The sequence below is a fragment of the Mustela putorius genome, unplaced genomic scaffold (assembly GCF_011764305.1).
Source record: "Mustela putorius furo isolate JIRA1106 unplaced genomic scaffold, ASM1176430v1.1 tig00003858_pilon_pilon_pilon, whole genome shotgun sequence".
Taxonomy (NCBI): Eukaryota; Metazoa; Chordata; class Mammalia; order Carnivora; family Mustelidae; genus Mustela; species Mustela putorius.
The window spans coordinates 2,286,249-2,305,859 of record NW_025422010.1 but is presented as its reverse complement, the minus strand read 5'-3'; the positions used below and the strand labels follow the sequence as shown (position 1 = coordinate 2,305,859).

The 19,611-nt window shown below is 47.2% G+C and overlaps 1 protein-coding gene across 7 annotated transcripts in view; it reads left to right on the top strand.

The window, feature by feature from the left end:
• Positions 1-19,611, top strand: part of CABIN1 (calcineurin binding protein 1) — a 147,660-nt gene that overhangs the window by 41,846 nt on the left and 86,203 nt on the right. For all 7 annotated transcript variants that reach the window (XM_013051282.2, XM_013051280.2, XM_045065244.1 and 4 more), the window contains 6 exons: positions 1,440-1,596; positions 6,320-6,435; positions 11,754-11,915; positions 12,897-13,103; positions 13,358-13,503; positions 16,809-17,070. In XM_013051282.2, coding sequence (XP_012906736.2) covers positions 1,440-1,596; positions 6,320-6,435; positions 11,754-11,915; positions 12,897-13,103; positions 13,358-13,503; positions 16,809-17,070 — 1,050 coding nt within the window. The remainder of the gene's footprint in view (positions 1-1,439; positions 1,597-6,319; positions 6,436-11,753; positions 11,916-12,896; positions 13,104-13,357; positions 13,504-16,808; positions 17,071-19,611) is intronic.

Sequence of the window (19,611 nt, the reverse complement as noted above, 5' to 3'; positions counted from 1 at the left end):
GCTCTGGCTGTAGGAGGTGGGTACCTCAGGTGGTGGGTCACTGTGCGCTGCCTACATACCTGCCTGGGGCTGGCTGGGTCTGGGGGGTGGGGATTGCTGAGCACTGGGCACATAGGGTTCTTCCAGACTCCCCGTCCCCAAGGGCTGGAATTAGGCTCAGTGCAGGAGGCCCTGACGTGTTTGCAGTGAGCAGGAGGTGGAGCTGGGGCTGGTACCCCAGGCCCTTGTTCCCCCAACCAGGGCTCTCTACCACCCCACATCATCCTGGCTCTCATACGCAAGGGGTGGTCACCACACTCCGTGTTGTCCAGTGGGCTTCATAGCAGGGAACCTTCCTTAAGCTCTTTCTCCTGACAACAACTACTCATGCTGTCAACAGGTCCTGCCAAATCCCCATCCTTAATGTCCTCATTCTTTGTTTCTCCTCTCTGTGTGTAGTGCTTCTGCCTCAGCCCAGGCCACTGCTGTCTCTTCTTTGAACCATGGCGGCTTGCTCCTCGCTGTCCTCCTTTCCCCCTGTACCCTCCCAGAGCAGCCTTCACCCTGATGTGGAAATATCAGTGTACTTTTCCTTCTCTTCAACCCACTGTAGTCCTCTGGATTACCCATCACCCAAGGTGCATGATTTCAAGCCTAGCCTCCTTTACTCATCTTTTGCTTCCTTGGCTGCCTCTGGGCCTCTGCCTGCCCGCCTGTCCTCTGCTACCAACTCCTGCTCTCTTCAGTACTGGTTCCACCACAGCCACTCAACTGGAGTGTCACCTCTGTTTCAGGAAACCTCAGGGTTCTCCTCTGTCCCTACCCCCTCCTCTGAGACCTTACTGTGACCTTCATTTGCCTTAAATGCAGCAGCCATACTGATTTTGATTCCCAATTTTTTAAAAAAAGATTTTATTATTTATTTGAGAGAGAGAGAGAGAGAGCAAGCATGCATGCAAGCAGAGGGAGGAGCAGAGGGAGAGGGACAGACAAGTGGACTCCATGCTGAGTGTGCAGCCCACTGTGGGTCTCAGTCTCACGACCCTGAGACCACAACCTGAACCAAAATCAAGAGTTGGCTGCCTAACCAGCTGAGCTACCCAGGCACTCCTGATTCTTAACTCTTGAGTGGCTTGTCTATGGCTCTCTTCTGCTGCTCTCTCTTCCTGCTGTCAACTTGCCCTGCCCTACTCACCTCTGTAACCCTCCCATCGGGCTTGGGCCCAGCACATGGTAGGTGCTGAGGGCATCAGGAGCTGCATGTGACATGAGGGAGGACTGTCAGAGCTGGCTCCTCTGATGCCTGAGCTTAACTCTGTTGTTGGGCACCCTGGGACTCTGATGATGTGCTAGAATGGTTCTAGGTCCATATCCCCACCTCTGCCCTGATAAGTCATCCCAGAGGGTAGAAGGGACAGCTGGCCCGACTGTGATACCCCCTATTCTTCTCCCTCTCCCAGGTCATCGACTGCAGCATGGCTGTGCAGGAGGAGCCCAAGGAGCCCCATGTCTCTTCAGTGCTGCCCTGGATCATCCTGCACCGGGTCATCTGGCAGGAGGAGGACACCTTCCACTCCCTCTGCCACCAGCAGCAGCTCCAGAACCCAGCAGATGAAGGTGCCAGGGAGTGGGTCTGGGTGGGGGTAGGCCCTGACAGCCCTGTCCAGATGCTGAGTGGACTTAGGGCTCAGTCCACAGGATTTTGTGTGGTGCTCAGAAGAAGCAGAAGCTCTTTCAGGGAGCTTATTGTGCAGTGAGGTCAAGGGGCAGTGGGTGTGTGCTATTTCATGTCTGGTGCCAGTGGCAGCACAGAATGATAGCACGGCTAGTGCTTACAAGGAGTGCTGATGGTGCTCTGGGCAGTCTCATGCTTGCTTATGCCTTTCATCCCCAAGGCAGCCCTGTGAGAGGGGCAGCCACACACTAGCCCTTGAGCACTTAATCACTGCGCTCTGGCCCCTGCTGGTGTGAGTCCATCAGGGCGGGAATGTGGGCAGCTGGAGGGAAGTAGGGAGTGAGCACAGGTTCCACATCCCAAATGTCACATCTTGGCTGTGTGACCTTGGGCAAGTCATATAACCTCTCAGCCTCTATTCTTCAGGTACCTGCTGGGAATATGGTGCCTATCTCAGATGGTTGTTCTGAGGACAAAATGAAATAATAAAACTATCATTTGTCAAATCAGTGCCTGGCACATGGGGTTGCTAAATGATGAGTAGTTACGAACAAGAAGCCGAAAAGAGCAAGCCCAGGACTCTTCATGGAGATGATACTTGAGCCAGGTCAGTGTAGTGGTGGGAAATGTAGTGAACTGAAGAATTAACAATAGCAGCTAATGACATTTAAACAAGTTTCCCTATCATTCTACCATGTGGTAGAATGTTCTTGCATTTTCTGTCTAGATTTGGCCAATGACACAAATTTTTTACATAGCTGAGATTTTAGTATACATATTTATGTATTCAACCAAACTTCAAGATTAAATTAATTGGGGATTTTTCCTCAGTGATTTGAAAAATCAAAAAAGTGGAAAATAAAGAAAGTCATCCCTATTCCAAGGCCAGAGTTAACGTGTGGTTTGTTTCCTTCCATTCATTCTCTCTAACTTCTCTAATTCCCCCAATTCTTGTCAACTGCTCACTGCATGTCAGACCTCTGGTGGGAATAAGGCACTTAACTCTGACAGATTTGGGTGGGTGGAGACAGACCAGAACACCCACAGCGCCAAGCCAGTGTGGCCTGCTGAAAGAAGGGTGCCTCAAGCTGCTGGGGGGGGGGGGGTTGGTATTGGGCTGAGGTTTGAGAGAAGAGCAGGGGCAGAGGAAGACATTGGGAAAATGGAGCAGTGTAAGCAGGGATGCAAGAGAGCTGGGCCATGTGGGTTGGACACAGGAAGGGCCAGACTGAGAAAGGCTTTCAGGCTTTATTTTATGAAGCTGTTTCGATTTTGCTCTGTGGTTTTTATAATGCTGTTGAGAGATGTCCTGCTTTACTGAACCATTCCCCCCTGCTGACCCCTCAGGATGCCTGCAGCATATCTCTCTTATAGGTCATACTTCAGTGAACCTCATGTACACCTTTTTGGTTCTGCCTAATTGACTTTTTGGATAAATTTCTAGGATGAGTATCTTCTGAGCTCATGACAAGTGGTACCTTTTTATTTTCCAGAAGGGCTCCCCCGAGGGGTTTTAATGGTGAAAAAAACAATTAAGGTTTATGACTATGTCTATTGTTTTTCTTATAATACAAAAGACTCCTGAATTAAGAGTATCCTTTCCCCTGTGATTAATTATGCAAACAAAATATAGTTTTTAAAAACCTGCCAGTAAGCAAACAAGGAAAGGGGGATGGTGGAATGCCATCAACTTAAGAGGATAGGCCAAGGGGAAGAATCCAAGATTCTGGTAGACTGGCAGCAGGTGTGGTTCCTGTCCCCTCCTCTCCCACTGGTAAGAAAGCTGAGGGAAGTTGGGAATTGGGCAAAATCCTGGGAAATATTATTAATGTCCTCTCATTTGTAGACAGCAGGCTAGCAGGGAAGCCCCTCTATATCACCCTGGGCTTGGCGGAGACAGGAAGGGCTCCTGGGCCCTGCCACCTTCCAGTGACCAGACCTCACTGAGGGAAGGGGTCCAGGGATGAAGCACATTACTGGTTGGGTGGTGAGGGGCCTGGTGTAGAGTAGAACATTGTCATATTGAGTTCTCTGAGCCAGTTCACTGGGGATCACTACTTGCTAACGGCAGAGGAAGCAGGATAGAGCAAAGGGAAGTTGATCTGTGCTTCAGATCTGACCCAGGCCTTGTCTGACCTGGCAGGCAGCTCTGGAGCCAGAGGGGCCCATCAGACCTGTCATCCCATGTTGGCCTCAAGTAGCCAGTCTTTAGACTCCCATCTTGCTCAGTCACTGCACAGGGACTCCCACTTCCCACAGGAAGTGCATGGCCTTGGGTGAGGTGCATCTCTGCAGCTACAGAAGACCCTGAAGGAGCTGACAGCTGAGGGCTATCTACTGACTGCACTCCTCTCAGTGGGTAGCCAGTCCTACCTTAAAGGGCATCTCAGAGAGAAGACAAAATCCAGATTCCCCAGTGAGGACTGTGTTTGGCCCTAGCCCAGTGTGATCTCCTTTCTACCTCCGCAGACACAGGTTACAGAAAAGTGGATTGAGAGCAGCGCCTGCTTTAAAATTACGGCTTTAAGGAAAGGGTAAATTGACCTTATATTTGGGAGAGTGCCCCAGAAAATTCACTCATCATATGTTAGAGTACTTAAGCGTAGTATGGAGGAAATGCTGGGGTAGAGAGAAGTGACATGGCAAGTGTGCTGGCAGATTGTAGCCCGCCCCCGACCCTGTGTGGGGGATGAAAAAGAAATAGATGAGCTCAGACAAGAAGAAAACTTACACCAAGGAACAGATTCGGGGCCCTGTAATGATTTGCACAAGAAATCACTTATGACAAAATTTAAACGAATAAGCGGAATGAAATGAAAAAAGTTGCAAAACTAAGAGAAAACATTGCAAACCAAGCCTCATCAATATAGACTAATAATGCAGACTGTGAGGAGCAGAATGAGTTTGGCTAGAACCAGGGATACAAATCAGAGCTAAAAGCGTTGACAAGAAGGATGGGTGTGGGAAACAGGTGGTCCTTTGTGAGGGTAGATTGTGCTTCTAATGGAAAGACTCTAGCAGTGAAACAGAACAAGCAGTCAACCCACTGTCAAACACAGAAATAAAATTAATTTCTCTGTAATAAGAACAATGTGCAGATTCAAAGTATTCAGTATACATTGTGAAGAATTGATAGACATAGCAAGTACATCCGGGTTAAGGATCTACTTTAAAAAATAAAGATATTTTAGATTTCAAAACTGAGAAGACAATTTGTCTTCACAGGATAAAACACGAGATTCATTTCACATTTCTCCCTAGCTGCATTCAGGGCAGTTGAGGTGCTACTTAAAAGTCTACACTGTTCTCCAGGGAAGATGGTGCAAGCTAGGTGCAAGCTAGGACATCTGGCCAAGTTGTTTGTCATTAATAGCGGCAACAGACATTTATAAACAGGGATTCCAGCTTCTGTGGGTGCTTCTAAAAACACCACTGGAGGGTAAAATCAGTAAACCAACATGAGTCAGAATGAAATTTGTCAGGAGTGGAAAAGCCACGGGCAAGAATTTGTGATGAGCATCAAATCCATTTAGAATTGGAACTGAGAGAAAGCAACTGTGCTAATTATGGACTCGGAACAGTATTAGTGTTACAAACCTTGAAGTGCTACAACTAATATGTACAGCAACACTGGGAGAAGGGGAGAAAGGAAGTGTTACAAGCTATCATCCATCTTGTATAATAGAATCATTTGTTGCTGTTGAAAATGGAAACTAAAGGGCCAGTATGGCTTAATTTCTTCATGATTTTCTGAGTTTGTTTGTTTGTTTTAAATCCATGCCTTTCATAGCTTTTTAAAAAATTTAATTTTTTTTTTTTTATTAGAGCAAGTGAGTGAGAGAGGACGCATGAGCAGGGGGAGGGGAGGGAGGAGCAGAGGGAGAAGCAGAGTCCCTTTTGAGCAGGAAACCCAATGTGGGGCTCCATTCCGGGACCCTGGGATCATGACCTGAGCTGAAGGCAGACACTTACGTGACTGAGACACTCAGGTGCGCCCCTTTCATACCTTTTTGACTGGGGCTGGCCGATGGTCAAAAAGTATGAAATAAATTTCATGAAAGAATCCTTACTCTACTGGGTGTGAGCCCCACTGGTATTTTCTGTCATGTATTCTATCCTAGTCCTCTTTAAAAATACTAATTTCAAGCCCACTAGTAAGTTATGGTCTAGAGTTTCAAAAACACAGAAGGATATTTAAGGAGCTAGTAATAGTTCTAGTGGTAAACAGACACTTAACTGAAACTTGGTCATTCTGTGTTTCTTCTGTAATATTCCCATAGGCCTACATACAAGAATTTTGAAGAAATGGTATATGTAGTATGGGTTTCATTGTTAACAATTATTTATCTTTCTGTTTGAAAATGTTTCATATGTGCCCAGAGGGATGCTTCTAGTGATGTCCACCAAATGTCAGCGTGGTTTTATGGAGGTGGATGAGGCATTCCTTACGTCTTCCTGTATGATTTGAATTGTTTTTTTGAGAAGCATGTATTACCTTAGTAAAGCCAGTCAACTCATTACTTACTTAAAAAGATAAAAAAAGGAAAGAAAAAAAACTCTGTGGCTACCTTGGTAGAGACAGAAAAGCCCACAAAGGAGAGACTCGTCTTGCAGGTCCCACACATGTCCCCATGCTAACTCTGTGTCAGTCTGGTCTTTCCCTAGTGATGGCAGAGACGCCCATGCTCCCATCCTCCCTCATGCTGCTCAATACAGCCCATGAATATTTGGGCAGGAGGTCCTGGTGCTGCAATTCTGATGGGGCTCTGCTGCGATTCTACGTAAGTGCTGCCCTCTTGGCCAGGGCTTGTGGGGTGAGGGGTGGGGTGGGGTGGGTGGAGTGTGGGTTGCGATGGGTTGGCACCCTTGAGGCTTGCCTGCTTGGCCTCCCCCCACACTAGGTCCTGCTGTGCTCCTTTGATTTTGTATGTGACTACTGAGAGTTGCCAGAAAGTCAGAACTTGGTTCCCTTGTGCACCTGAGTTCAGGGGTTTTGGACCTGGCCCTGACCTACAGGTGGATTTAGAACCACTGCTCGTTACTCCATCTGTTATGTGTGTGTCAGGCATGGGGCCAGGTCCTGGAAGTAACAGCTGCATTCCCCACTGCCTTCCATTGAGTCCTGTTTGCCGGGCACGAGTCATACAAGGTAGTAGTCACTGAATCAATAGCTACTTAGTAAGTAAATATTTAGTGAGTGCAAATAGCCTTCCCTCACTTGGTAGCTATGATCGACTGGGCATACTAGGGATAAGCAGCACGATTCCCATCCCCAAAACTTGCTGCTGAGTTACAGAGCATGAGAAGGGCACCCAACCCAGCCTGTTAATAAATGTTTAGTGGAACATGGCCATAACCACTCATCTACCTATTAACTGTGGCTGATTTGGCAATACAGTGGCAGGGGTGAGGGGCTCTGATAATACCGTATGTGAAATCTGAAATAATTACTGTGTGGCCCTTCAGGAAAAGGTTTGCTGACCTCTGCTGTATACCTTTTCAGTAAGCAAGCACACCCTCTGTACAGCTGTAGTGTGCCTCCCCAGTCTTGATCTTCCTCCTCTGCCCTATGTTTTCCCCATGTGGTTTATTTATCTAGTATGTTTATTGTGTACCTCTTCTCCACTGATACGTAACCAGGATTTTTGCTGGTTTTGTTCACTGCTGTTTCCCAGTACCTTAGCATAGCACACCTAGCCCATAGTAAGTGCTTAATACATCATGGGATGAATGAATGAATGAATGAGACTGAGAATATCTGTAGAGCTCAGGTATGTGTGAGGCTTGACAGTTTGCAGAGCACTTGTGCGGAGGAGGCAGAGACTTGGCAGGAGCCCTAGCCCTAGCCCTAGCCCTAGCCCTACCCGTAGATGCCTGTCTGCTCTCCCCGTGAGTTCTGAGGATGCTCACCTTGGTCAGCTCCACATTTCAGAACCATTTCTGGAAGAATCGTGCCAAGCTTAGACTATATTGCTGCCCAGGAATTGGCGACTTCCTGCTTCTGCCTTCGCTTGCTCCATTAGAGAGTTTGGAGACATTGTCTTCTTCCATAGGGTCCCCTCTGCAGGACAGTCAGTCACCCTTAGGATCTTATGCTGCTTGGAGGAAGGTTGAGAATGAGGTAGCACCTTTGCAAGCTGGTATCCAGCAGGAGCTGTGCTGAGGGGCCGCCTTCCAGGCAGGCAGTGGGGGTGATGATGGGATGATCCTACTCCAGGTTTTCCTTGGGCTGTGTCTTCTTTGGTGGAGCGTGAATTCTAGCTGCCAGTACCTGCCAAGTGAATTTGAGGGAGTGGAAGTGATAGGATACCTCCATGTTTCATTTCATATCTCCTGACTTTTCTACCCAAGGCCCAGCTTTTACATGCCTGCAGCAACTTCTCCTTTGTGGACTTGGCCTCTGCTTATTGACTGCCCTCTCTGCTCAGGGCCCTCTAGGTGGCCTCTAGTGATTTGCTTGCTCATATAATTTGCTCATTTTTCTGTTGGGCTTTTTTTCTTTTTTCCTGTTGATTTGTGGAGTTTTTATGTACTCTGAATTCCAGTCTTTTGTCTGATACATATGTTTTACCAGTTTTACATGCCTGAGTGTGTGTGTGTGTGTGTGTTTTTATAATTTCTAGGCAATTTTATGTGATGTCTTTTAACTTAGTGTGTAGTGTTTGTTTTACAGAATTTAAATGCCAAATTTATTAGTCCTTTATGGTTTGTGGGGTTTTTGTTTTCTGTGTATGGTTTGTTTTGTTTTGGTTTGGTTTTTTGTACTTCAAGAAATCCTTTCCTCGCGCAAGATTATTAATATATTCTCCTCTATATTAATCTTAAAGTTCACTCTCATTTTTCCATTCGGTCTTTATTCCTTCTCAATTTTTGTTTGTTTATGACATAAGGTAGGGATCCATTTTACATTCCATATGGGCGGCCATTTGGTTTGTACCATTCATCGAAGAGTCTGTTCTTTCTACCTGAATCTGTAAGGCCCCTTCCATCTTCTGTCCATATGTGTGAGGGTTTGTTGTTGGACTTTGTTCTTTACACTGATGTAGGTATTCCTGTGCCAGGACCATACTGCCTTTGAGAGAAACTGATACCTGCTGTGATTAATCTACTTACGGTCTTATACTTTCATGTCCCTTAATACGATTTTATACTTTTCTCCTTAAGCTCTTATGTGTATTCTGTTAGATTCATACCTGGGCATTATTTTTTTTTTTTAAGATTTTATTTATTTATTTGATAGACAGAGATCACAAGTAGGCAGACAGGCAGGCAGAGAAAGGGAGAGGAGGAAGCAGGCTCCCCGCAGAGCAGAGAGCCCGATGTGGGACTCGATCCCAGAACGCTGAGATCATGACCTGAGCCGAAGGCAGCGGCCTAACCCACTGAGCCACCCAGGTGCCCTGGGCATTATTTTTTTTTAAATTCCTGTTGTAAATAGATATTTAAAAGTTAAGTTTTCTGTTGTGTGTGTGTAGACAGATAGGAACCCTACATTTTTAAAAAATAAGTTTCTCCTGTGCATAGGTCCTTTGCTTATTGCTCTTAGTAATTCTGGTGGCTTATAGATTTCTCAGATTTTCTGTGTGGACACTTATATCGTCCATGAATAACTATTTTTTCCCTTCCTTTCAATCCTTACAGTTTCTTTTTTTTTCCTTGTCTTATTGCTTTTGGCCTAGGGATTGGCAAAACTTTCCCTGTAAAGGGACAGATGGTAAATCTTTGAAGCTTCTGTCGGCCATAGAGGCTCTGTTGCAGATACTCAGCTCTCCCATTGCAGTGCAGAAGCAGCCATTGTCAGTATGTAAAGATAATATGTAAAAACTTGTGGATGCAGAAATTTGAATTTCATATGTTACAAAATAACATTCTTCTTTTGCTTATTTTTTTTTCCCAATCATTTAAAAATGTAAATGCCAATCTTAGCTTCTGAGCTATACAGAAATAGGCAGTGGGAGGATTTGCCCCCTGGGCCGAAGTGTGTCACCCCAGCCTTGAGCTCTCTCTCTTCTTTTGGGGGGGAGAATAAATTTTAAACTATTGACCCTTTCTTTGGAGATTCTACACCTATTTAGATTTTCTTTTGTTAAGCCAATTATATTTTTGAAATAGTGTCCACATAAGCATAAAGTTGTTCATGAAGTATGCTTATGATTTAAAAAGTCTCTGTGGTACCTCTGGTTATCCCTCTGTTTCAGTGCTAAAATCATTTATTTGTGCTTCCTCTTTTCCTTTTTTATAAGCCAGTCTTTCCTGAAGCTTATCTAAATTAGCTTTTTCAGGGGCCTGGGTGGCTGGGTTGTTAAGCGTCTGCCTTTGGCTCAGGTCATGATCGTAGGGTCCTGGGATCAAGCTCTGCATCAGGCTCCCTACTGAGCTTCTCCTTCTCCCTCTGCCATTACTCCTGCTTGTGTTCTCTGGCTCAGTCTGTGTCAAATAAAGAAATCTAAAATAAATAAATAAATAAATATTTTCCAAGCTATCAGCTATTGGTTTATTGATGTTTTTTTTCCCTTTGCTTTCTAAGTCATTAATTGCCACATTAATACTTAGATGTAGGTTGTGTTTTTTGTAACTTAATTGTGGTGAAAGCTTATTTCAGCGTTCCCTCTTTCTTGTTTTTTTTTTTTTTTTTCCACATCTTGCTATCGTTAAGGTATTAGTGTTTCTAAGTTAAGTACAGGAGCATTGGAAAAAACCATGTGCTCAGCATCTTGTATAAGGTCATTCAGTAACATCTTCCTGATATTAAGATGTGTTTACAAACTTGTGTTTAAAAACCTGTGTGAAAAGACATTTGCTGAATTGTTTGAAAGGATACTATGTTTAAAGCATCCTTCGAGTAATTTCTTCCTTTTTTTTTAAATTAAAAAAAAAATTTTTTTTTAAGATTATTTATTGGGGCAGTTGGATGGCTCAGTTAAGCGTCTGCCTTTGGCTCAGGTCATGATCCCAGAGACCTGGGATTGAGCCCCAAGTCAGGCTCCTTGCTCAGTGGGAAGTCTGCTTCTCCAGCTCTCCTGTTGCCCTGCCCCCTGCTCATGCATGCACTCTCACTCTCTTGCTCGCTTGCTCACTCACTCTCAAATAAATAAATAAAATCTTTAAAAAGTTATTTATTTATTTGAGAGAGAGTGAGCAAGAGAGAGCATGCCACCCAGGCACCCCATTCACTTCTTCCTTTTATGAAGATGTGTTATAAATTTATGTGTGAAACTTATGGGAAACACTACATGCTTATCTCCCCCTGAAATTGCACCATGCTTAAACCATCCCTCAAGTAACATCTTTCCTTCATTAAGGTCTGAGTCTTTTTCAACCTATGTGTAGAAGCATATGGGAAAGACCTTGTGCTACACTGTGCTTGGATGGCCACTCATGACAGTGTTCACTCTTTTAGTACATGTGTTGAAGGTTATGTTTCCTCCAAGTATGTTTTTAGCTGCATGCTCTAAGTTTTGACATTTGGTATTTGCTACCTTTATGTACTGATTTCTAATTTAACTGACTTATGTTCAGTGTTATCTGAGAGGATAATTTATTATTTCTTTGGCTATGTTTTGTGCTTTGGATATATTTGGGATATTATTTCTTTGGATATATTTTCTGCTGTATTTTTATATTTTATGCTGAGAGAGGAGTCATTCTCAAACTCCCTCAGCCCTAATGGGATTTACAATGTTGCATTATAACCACTTGCTTAATTAACTGCCCCTCTATTGGAATCTGAGCTTCTGGACTGTTTCACACTGTGCCTAGCATAAGGAGGTGCTCAGTAAATATTTGGGAAGCAAATGAATGGCCAACAAATAAGTAGAGAAGTTCCCAGAGGACGTATAATATCCCCTTCTAGCAGCTGGTAGATATTGACTAGGCATGTTGGAAGGAAGACAGTTTGGCAGGAAGCTCTTTAGGAGGTCACTGTCAGAGCTGGGCCCAGAACGGCTCCTGTGAGTAGAATAGGCCCTTTCCAGGAAACAGGTCCAACAGACACAGCTTCCTCAGTTCAACAGAATTGACAGAGTGGTGGTCTCCCTGGGGTCTCGCTGTGCCAGGGAAGCTATGGGCCTTCTCAGGCATCTCTTCCTGCCTACCACAGGTACGAATTCTTCAGAAGGAACTCGCTGCGTCCACCTCTGAAGACACACACCCCTACAAGGAGGAGTTGGAGACGGCCTTGGAACAGTGCTTCTACTGTCTGTACAGCTTTCCTAGCAAGAAGAGCAAAGCCAGGTACCTGGAGGAGCACTCGGCCCAGCAGGTGAGGGAGCTGCCCCAACCCACTGCACCTGCCCATTTGCAGAGGAGTGGGGGTCAGAGCAGCAAGGGCTCTGAGCTCTCTCAAAGGACCTCAGACACATCGCTTTTGCACCAGGAGAATGAGGATAGTTGGACATAGTCTGATCACAGGAAAAGGATTTTTCTTTCTTTTTTTAAAAAAGCTTTTTAAAAATGTATTTGACAGAGAGTGAGAGCTCAAATACAAGCAAGGGGAGTGGGAGAGGGAGAAGCAGATTTCCCACTGAGCAGGGAGCCTGATCTCGGATTCAATCCCAGGAGCCTGGGATCATGACCTGAGCCGAAGGCTGATGAGCCACCCAGGCACCCTGAAAAAGGATTTTCCTTGCAAAGACTTCCTTCACAGATGTTGCCTAATCATTCAAAAGTGTGGCATGGCAATTTTCAAAGGATTTCTTTTTCCAATTTGGGTAATACAAATAATTCATTAGAGGTTTTCATTTGTTCCTGTTTGATTTTCAGAGCAGTATTGGGTATATGACCTCACAGCTCATCATTTATTCTCCAGTCTTACCAGTTCTATCCCCTGAATAGGAGCTACTTGGGCAGGGCACCCACAGGGCACCATACAGAATACAGAACCACCCTCATCCAGAACAAGCTGTGGGACAGCTGAGGCTCAACGAGAGGGTCTGTGGCCTGGCCACAGTCCCCACTCATGACTGAACCTACCTTCTGGCATGGCCACACGGGTTCACAGAGTGCGGCCCTCAGTTTCCAATATTTGTCTTTATAAAGGCCAGGCACATGCCAGTTTACTTGTGTGCTCTTTAGACATTTGGTTTTGGGGATTACAGTGGGTATGCACATTTGTAAGGGTGTACAAGTCTTTTTTTATACTCTAATATATTGTAACCTCATCTGTGTTGTTTCCATGGAAGAACTTTTCCCTTTCTGCTTTTGCCCTGACTACACTGTGATCTGCTTTTTGTCTTTTCTCAAGGTCGACCTTATATGGGAGGATGCCCTGTTTATGTTCGAGTACTTTAAGCCCAAGACCCTTCCTGAATTTGACAGCTACAAGACTAGCACAGTGTCTGCTGACTTGGCCAACCTTCTGAAGAGAATCGCCACCATTGTGCCCCGCACAGAAAGGCCAGCGCTGAGCCTGGACAAAGTCTCCGCCTACATTGAGGGTGCCTCGGCTGAGGTAGGAACTGAGTGTGATGGGACTGTGTCCTGTCATTTTTTTCCTCCAGCACTGCTGCTTATGCACCTTGGCTTCTTTCCTTGTTCTGTACCAGAGGTCAGGGCCATGAGAAGCCTAGAGTCTATCCTGTGCTAATGTGAATGGTCCTGGTCCATTGGACCAATGGTCCAATTGGTCCAATGGACCAGCAGCATGACTGGTCACAGCTGAGACCCTGAATCCCTCTCCCTTATCCTTGGTCCTTCCCCTGCTAGGTACCCTGCCTCCCAGAAGGAGCTGACCCCTCCCCTCCAGTGGTGAATGAACTCTACTACCTCCTGGCTGATTACCATTTTAAAAACAAGGAGCAGTCCAAGGCCATCAAGTTCTACATGCATGACATCTGCATCTGCCCCAACCGGTCAGTGACCTGGGCATTGGGCCAGGCAGGGAGGGCTGGGGTGACTCCAGCCCAGCAAGCTCCTCACTGGGCCAGTTTGGGGTTTCCCTGCTCTAGCAAAGAGACCAGGGAAAAACAAATGAGAAAGTGTGTTTAGCACTCTGCAGTTTTGGGGAAAGGCAAGTTCTTCATAAAAAGAAGAGCAATGAAGTAGGCTTCTTTCTAGAAGATACCTGGGATGAGCGTTGGGATCAGAGAAGGTATGAGTCTGTTTGGATGCAGGCCAGCAGGGGAAGGGAGTGCCCCCTGCTTCCATCCTGTTGGTTGTATGCTGCTTCTTTTCCTGGCTGCCAGCCCTGGAAAGTGGGCTGATGTGTTCTACATGTCTTTAGTTATGGTTGTTTCCTTATTTTAGGATAAGGGCCCTACTCATAAAGTCTGGTTCATTTGATTGAGAGGGAACATTTCCTCATGGCTACTACACCTAGGAGGTTAGCCTTGGGTCAAGGTAAGATTTGTGTCTGAAGGGTCCAGAGTAGTATCTATAGGTAAGTACTCAGGGGCCAGGCCACAGTGGCTGCCCACCCTCAGGTGAAACTGGAGAGCTCCCCCTTGTCAGGATCCACCTAGCCTAGGGAAGGGATTGGGATCTGAATGGAGAAACCAGTTGACACAACTTCTGTAGCCTGTGGGAAAGGTTCTCCCAGAGCCCCCTGTTGCTCAGCCTCTGCTTTCCTCCAGGCAGGGAGCCATGTGCCAGTGGCCCTGGATGTCCTCTCTGGGGTCACTGTGGGCCAGTGTGATGGAGCAGAGCCATGCTCAGGCTGGCTGAGTGCTCACAGCTCTAGATAGTGAGCAGTCACCTCCTTTGTGCTGCTCTCTCCATGTCTAAAAGGTAAGGGTGATAAAACCCACCTGTCCGTGGGGAGGTAGGAGCCTGGTGTGGGACCTCTCACCCAGTAGCCACTTGGGCTATAAGATGAGGCTCGTGTTAGCTCAACTGGGCCTCCTTCAAACCTGTACATACACTTCTTCGGACGGTATCAACCTGCCAGGCTCAGCCTGCGAAGAGCCCTCCCAGGGAGGTGGGATGTGAGGATTGGCCCCAGGGCCAGGAGGAGCTTGGTGGCCCAGTCCTGGACCCCCTTCATTCCCTCCCTAACAAGCAGATGTCAGGGAAAACTTGGGCTCAGTCTCTTCTTCTGTGCTAGTTAGGATGGAAGATCAGATACTGGTTTTTTCTTTAAATCTTCTGAACCCTCTAGGTATAGGTGAAGCCCATGACAGTTGGGTGGATGGTGGAGTGTTCTGGCCAGTGTATGTTGGTGGTTCTTATGGGGAAAACAGAGTCTTCGAGGATGCTAGCAACAGCTTTTCTTGACCGGTCTTCATTTCACTATTTCATCTGCTCTGGCTCAGCTGGGATTGGGGCACCTTGGCCAGGTGTTTCAGAGAGTGGCATTTGAGGGGGCGAGAAAGGATTAGGCCCCAAGGCAGCTCATCCCTCTGCCAAAGAAACAACTCTGGGCCTAGTGCTAGGAACAAACCTGCCCCACATGAGTAAAAGCCCAGCACGCAGGTTCTGGACACTTCCTCCTCCTGAGTGCATGGCATCACTGGCCCTTGGGCCTGCCCCCATTGTCCCTGTGGGTCAGCATTTCCCGAGTGTGGATTGTGTGCTGCTCTGCTAGAATCAAGAACCCACATCAGGACTTTGCTTTTGTTAACACATAGAGGAACATTTTGAGGTTTTGTGATGATGTGTCTGTATTCTTGGTTACTTACATTTGTGACTGCAGGTAGTAGTTTCCATTTTGGTACTCATGCAGGCATTTGGCCATACACTGTAGTGTGGTCTTTCCCTCAAGGCAAGGGCAAAGGGGCTTGCGAAGGCACTCTGGGAGGAGTTAAGAGGGGAAAATCCTCAGTGTGAAAGGAGCTGGCCCTGGTAGAAAGTCCCTGATGGGGTTCCCACCGTCTGAGGGGAGCTTGATACCTCCTCCTGTGCTACCTCCTGGAGGTGATCTGAACAGAGCCCTGGACCCCCAGGTCCTGAGGAGGAAAGGGTACACTTGGAACCTCCACACAGGGGCCAAAGCCTTCATTTTTGCTATCTCCTGATACCATCTAAGCCTTTAGGGCTCTTTACTGCTCCTTTGATTGCACTTTCTCATCTCCAGGTGCCTGGAGTATGGTAGAAGCATGTGTGAGCTTCATAAGTTTGCTGTGTCCCTACCACACCTTGGTACTGTCAAATAGTCCAGGAAGGCAGTTGGCCAGTTTTAAAGTTTGTGTAGCAGTGGGTCAAGAATTGTTATTATTCAGGGAGGATAGCATCTGTCATGTGATTACTGCCTTTTCTGTTGTATACTCTTGCACTCAGAAAATTCCATTCTCCCAAGTGCCCAGAAATCCTCTTAGCCTTGGTCTCCATCTCAGAGAACCTTTTGCATTTTCCCTACCACTTTCTTTCAGGCGATCTCAGAGCACTAGGGTCTTAGCCATCCTGTGGTTCCCCCGCTCTCCATCTTGCTGCTGGGAACTGAGCTGGAGAGGGCAGAATGTGGTCAAGGTGCCAGAGGGAGAACCATGCAGAAGCTGCATGGCTGTGTTTTCGGGGTCTCGGCTGTGCCATGGCTTTGGTCAGTGAGTGTGTTGGTGGCAGGAGCTACCAGTGAGGGATTAGGCAGCAGGATGGGAGCCTTCCTATTGTCTTGGAGGAGCAGTGCCTTATAAAGCACCCCTTTTCCTTCCCATCAGAGGCAAGGAAGCAAAGGGGAGCAGAGTCCAAGAGCCCACCGTGCATGTGAGCACAATTTGGGCTCAAATTGGTGGGGATCCTCTTAGAACACTTACTGAGTGCCTGTGAGATGCTAGATGACCTAAGATTCAGGTCTTGTGCTGTCCCAGCAGCCCTGCTCTCTTGAGGTGGGTTTTCTCCTTTTATTCTTTTAGATTTTTATTATTATTTACTAGAGAGAGAGAGAGAGAAGGAGCAGGAGGAGGGGCAGAGGGAGAGGGAGAAGCAGACTCCCGGCCAAGCAGGGAGTCCCATGTGGGGCGCCATCCCAGAACTCTGGGATCTGACCCAAGCCAAAGGCAGATGCTTATCGGACTGAGCCACCCAGGTGCCCCATTGCTGTGGGTTTTCTTAGCCATATTTCATAGCTCAGAGACATGGAGTCGCTGGGTGGTGGAGCTGGGCTCTGGGCCCTGGCCTGGGAGACAGGCTCCCACAGACCTGGGATCGCCACCCTGCAGGCTATTGTGTCTTCAGTGCTGTAAGGGCAGCAGTGTATTTACTGGCGCTTTTGTTGTGACCACAGGTTTGATTCCTGGGCAGGCATGGCTCTGGCCCGGGCCAGTCGTATTCAAGACAAGCTGAACTCCAATGAGCTGAAGAGTGATGGGCCCATCTGGAAGCATGCCACACCTGTCCTGAACTGCTTCCGGCGGGCCCTGGAAATTGACAGCTCCAACCTGTCCCTGTGGATCGAGTATGGCACCATGTCCTACGCCCTGCACTCCTTTGCCTCACGCCAGCTGAAGCAGTGGAGAGCTGAGCTGCCCCCTGAGCTTGTGCAGCAGGTGAGGAGGGGTTCTGCAGAGGGACCCTTTTGTACCTGGGTGGCATCCCTACCCACTAGCAGGAGCGTGAGGGGGCGGGGCTGCTGTTTGAGGGCAGTTCCTAGTAAAGGGTCACAAAGCTGATCCACTCACAGTGTGGCTCAGTTAGCCTAGTGAATAGTGCCAAAAGGTGGTTGGGACTTTATCTTAGTAATTAAATAATAATGAAAATAACTCCTAAATCTTACCTTACTAGGATTTTGGTGATAATTGCAAGATTGTGTTAATTTTTCAAAGGAACCAAGAAGGACTGAGTTTGGTTGGTTTGCAGGGAACTTAATTTCCCAGTAGTTTTACAATAGCATGCTATAATGTCCCTTCACCTCGGCAGCATAAATTTAGACAGCTACCTCGGCAGTAATATTTGAGGGCTGCTTCCCTCTCACAGGATTCTCTGATGTCTTTGTGCCTTAGAAGAGTGTATTATGGTCTCTTCCTTGAACAGTTGTCCTCCCTTTGGGTGGTTGTCAACCATGTTAAATGTCCCTGGTGCTCATAAAGGCTTTGTCTACATTACTTTCATCAACTTCATGAAATCCCACATTTTTTGTCAACATTTGCCATTTAAATTTGCTGTAGATCTGTATTATACCATCAGACTGGGTGCAGAAATCAGCAAGAGACATACTACAGAATGGAAGCTGGGTGGGGATGAGTGTCAGTGAAAGTGTTAGGGGGCTATGCTGGAAGAGTACCAACAGAATCTGAACATTCCTGAACATTCCTGTGCTGGTGTGACTGCTATTGCTGCTGTGTCCACAGCCATGGCGGCCTCGGAATTCCCACACGAGGTCCCGCCTGACATTGGAGTGCACTTTGAGAAAGCTTCAAAAAGGCTGAAATCCCTTTCTCTCTCCACATATTTCTTAGTCTCCGCATGTCACCCATGCTTCACAAGGGCGAACCGGAAACACAACCTGGGGCTGTACCTCGGGCTGTTGTTTGAGAAATGCCAGTGACCTCATCTTCCCATGAGCTCTGCATGCCACCGCCCGTGCACCCGGAGGGTTGTCTCAGGGGGCTGGACTCAGGGCACTCCAGCCCTAAGGTTTTCCCTCTTTCTCCACCCAGCGTGCGTGAACCCACACGTTACTGGGCATCAGAACCTCTTTCAGGGGGAGTGGGGAGCATGTTAAAAGGTCCCATCAGGGACTCACAGTCAGAAGTGGGCTCCCTGGGTGGGTTAGACATGGTATCCTGGGGACAAGCCTGGCACCGGTGGCAGAGGACAAAGGTGGTGAGAAGGGTAGTGTAGCCATGGGGCAAGGGCCGGTGTTGAGTTCTGTGCCAAGGCCAAACCCTGGAAGAAAAATGGGCGAGAGGAGAGGAGCATGGCCCTTGTTTTAACCATCTCCTCCATTATAGAAACCCCTCTTCAGTTACACAAGGAACACCTTCTTTTTTTTTTTTTTTTTTTTTTTTTTTTTAAAGATTTTATTTATTTATTTGACAGACAGAGATCACAAGTAGGCAGAGAGGCAGGCAGAGAGAGAGGAGGAAGCAGGCTTCCTGCTGAGCAGAGAGCCCGATATGGGACTCGATCCCAGGACCCTGAGATCATGACCCGAGCCGAAGGCAGTGGCTTAACGCACTGAGCCACCCAGGCGCCCCGGGGAACACCTTCTTTAAAACAATTGCCACAGTAAAGACAAAACTAAAATCTTTTTGGCTCCTCCCCACCCCGCCTTCTAGTCCCTTCATTCCTGCTTCAGAGCAACCTACAGTTAGACTTGTATCTTTCCAGACCTTAAACAAACACTATTTCTTATGTATACATGTCCTCCTAGAAGGAATGCTGTGATTTACTTGTTCTTTTCTTCTAGCCCAAATGCTGTTGCGCTGTGTATGGCGTTGAGCTTCTTATTTACTCAGCACCATGTTGTTGTGCTCTGCTCACGCCATGCAGCCTTCTTTCGCTGTGACCATCCTGTGCGGAGGCCCCATGCTCCATGCTGTTTGAACTGTCGTGGCTCACCCAGGGCTGAGCCGGCTTGGAGCTAACTCCCTGCCCACACCAGGAACACTGTTGTCCTCTGCTGGGACTCAAGTGGGGTGGGTGGAGCACAGACCTTGGGATTCTTTATTTAACCCCCAACTGTGAAGCCGAGTAGGATTTAGCAGAATAGAGGTTTTCCAGGAAGTAAATATGATGAGAAATCAGAGTGCCCTTTCTGCTATTGGTACTTGAGGGTTTTTGTAGAGCTTCCCAAGAGGAGGGAACTTTTGCCTCTCCCAGGAAGGGGCAGGGAAGGCAGAGAGTGGGCAACAGACAGGAGACCCAGGTTGACTCCCTGCACACCTCTTCCCCTTGACTATTCTTTCTCCTGCATAGCTCTTGGCCTCTGTGGTTGAACTCTATTTTGATCCTTTGGAAGCTCTTGGCCCAGGTAGTTCAGGACCTGAAACTGGGCTCCTAGGCCATCTTCCTGGAGTGTTGAGGGGTGGCAGGAGAGAGATGGAAATCCACTGGGTGTGCTGGTGTCCCTGCAGGCAGGGAAGGAA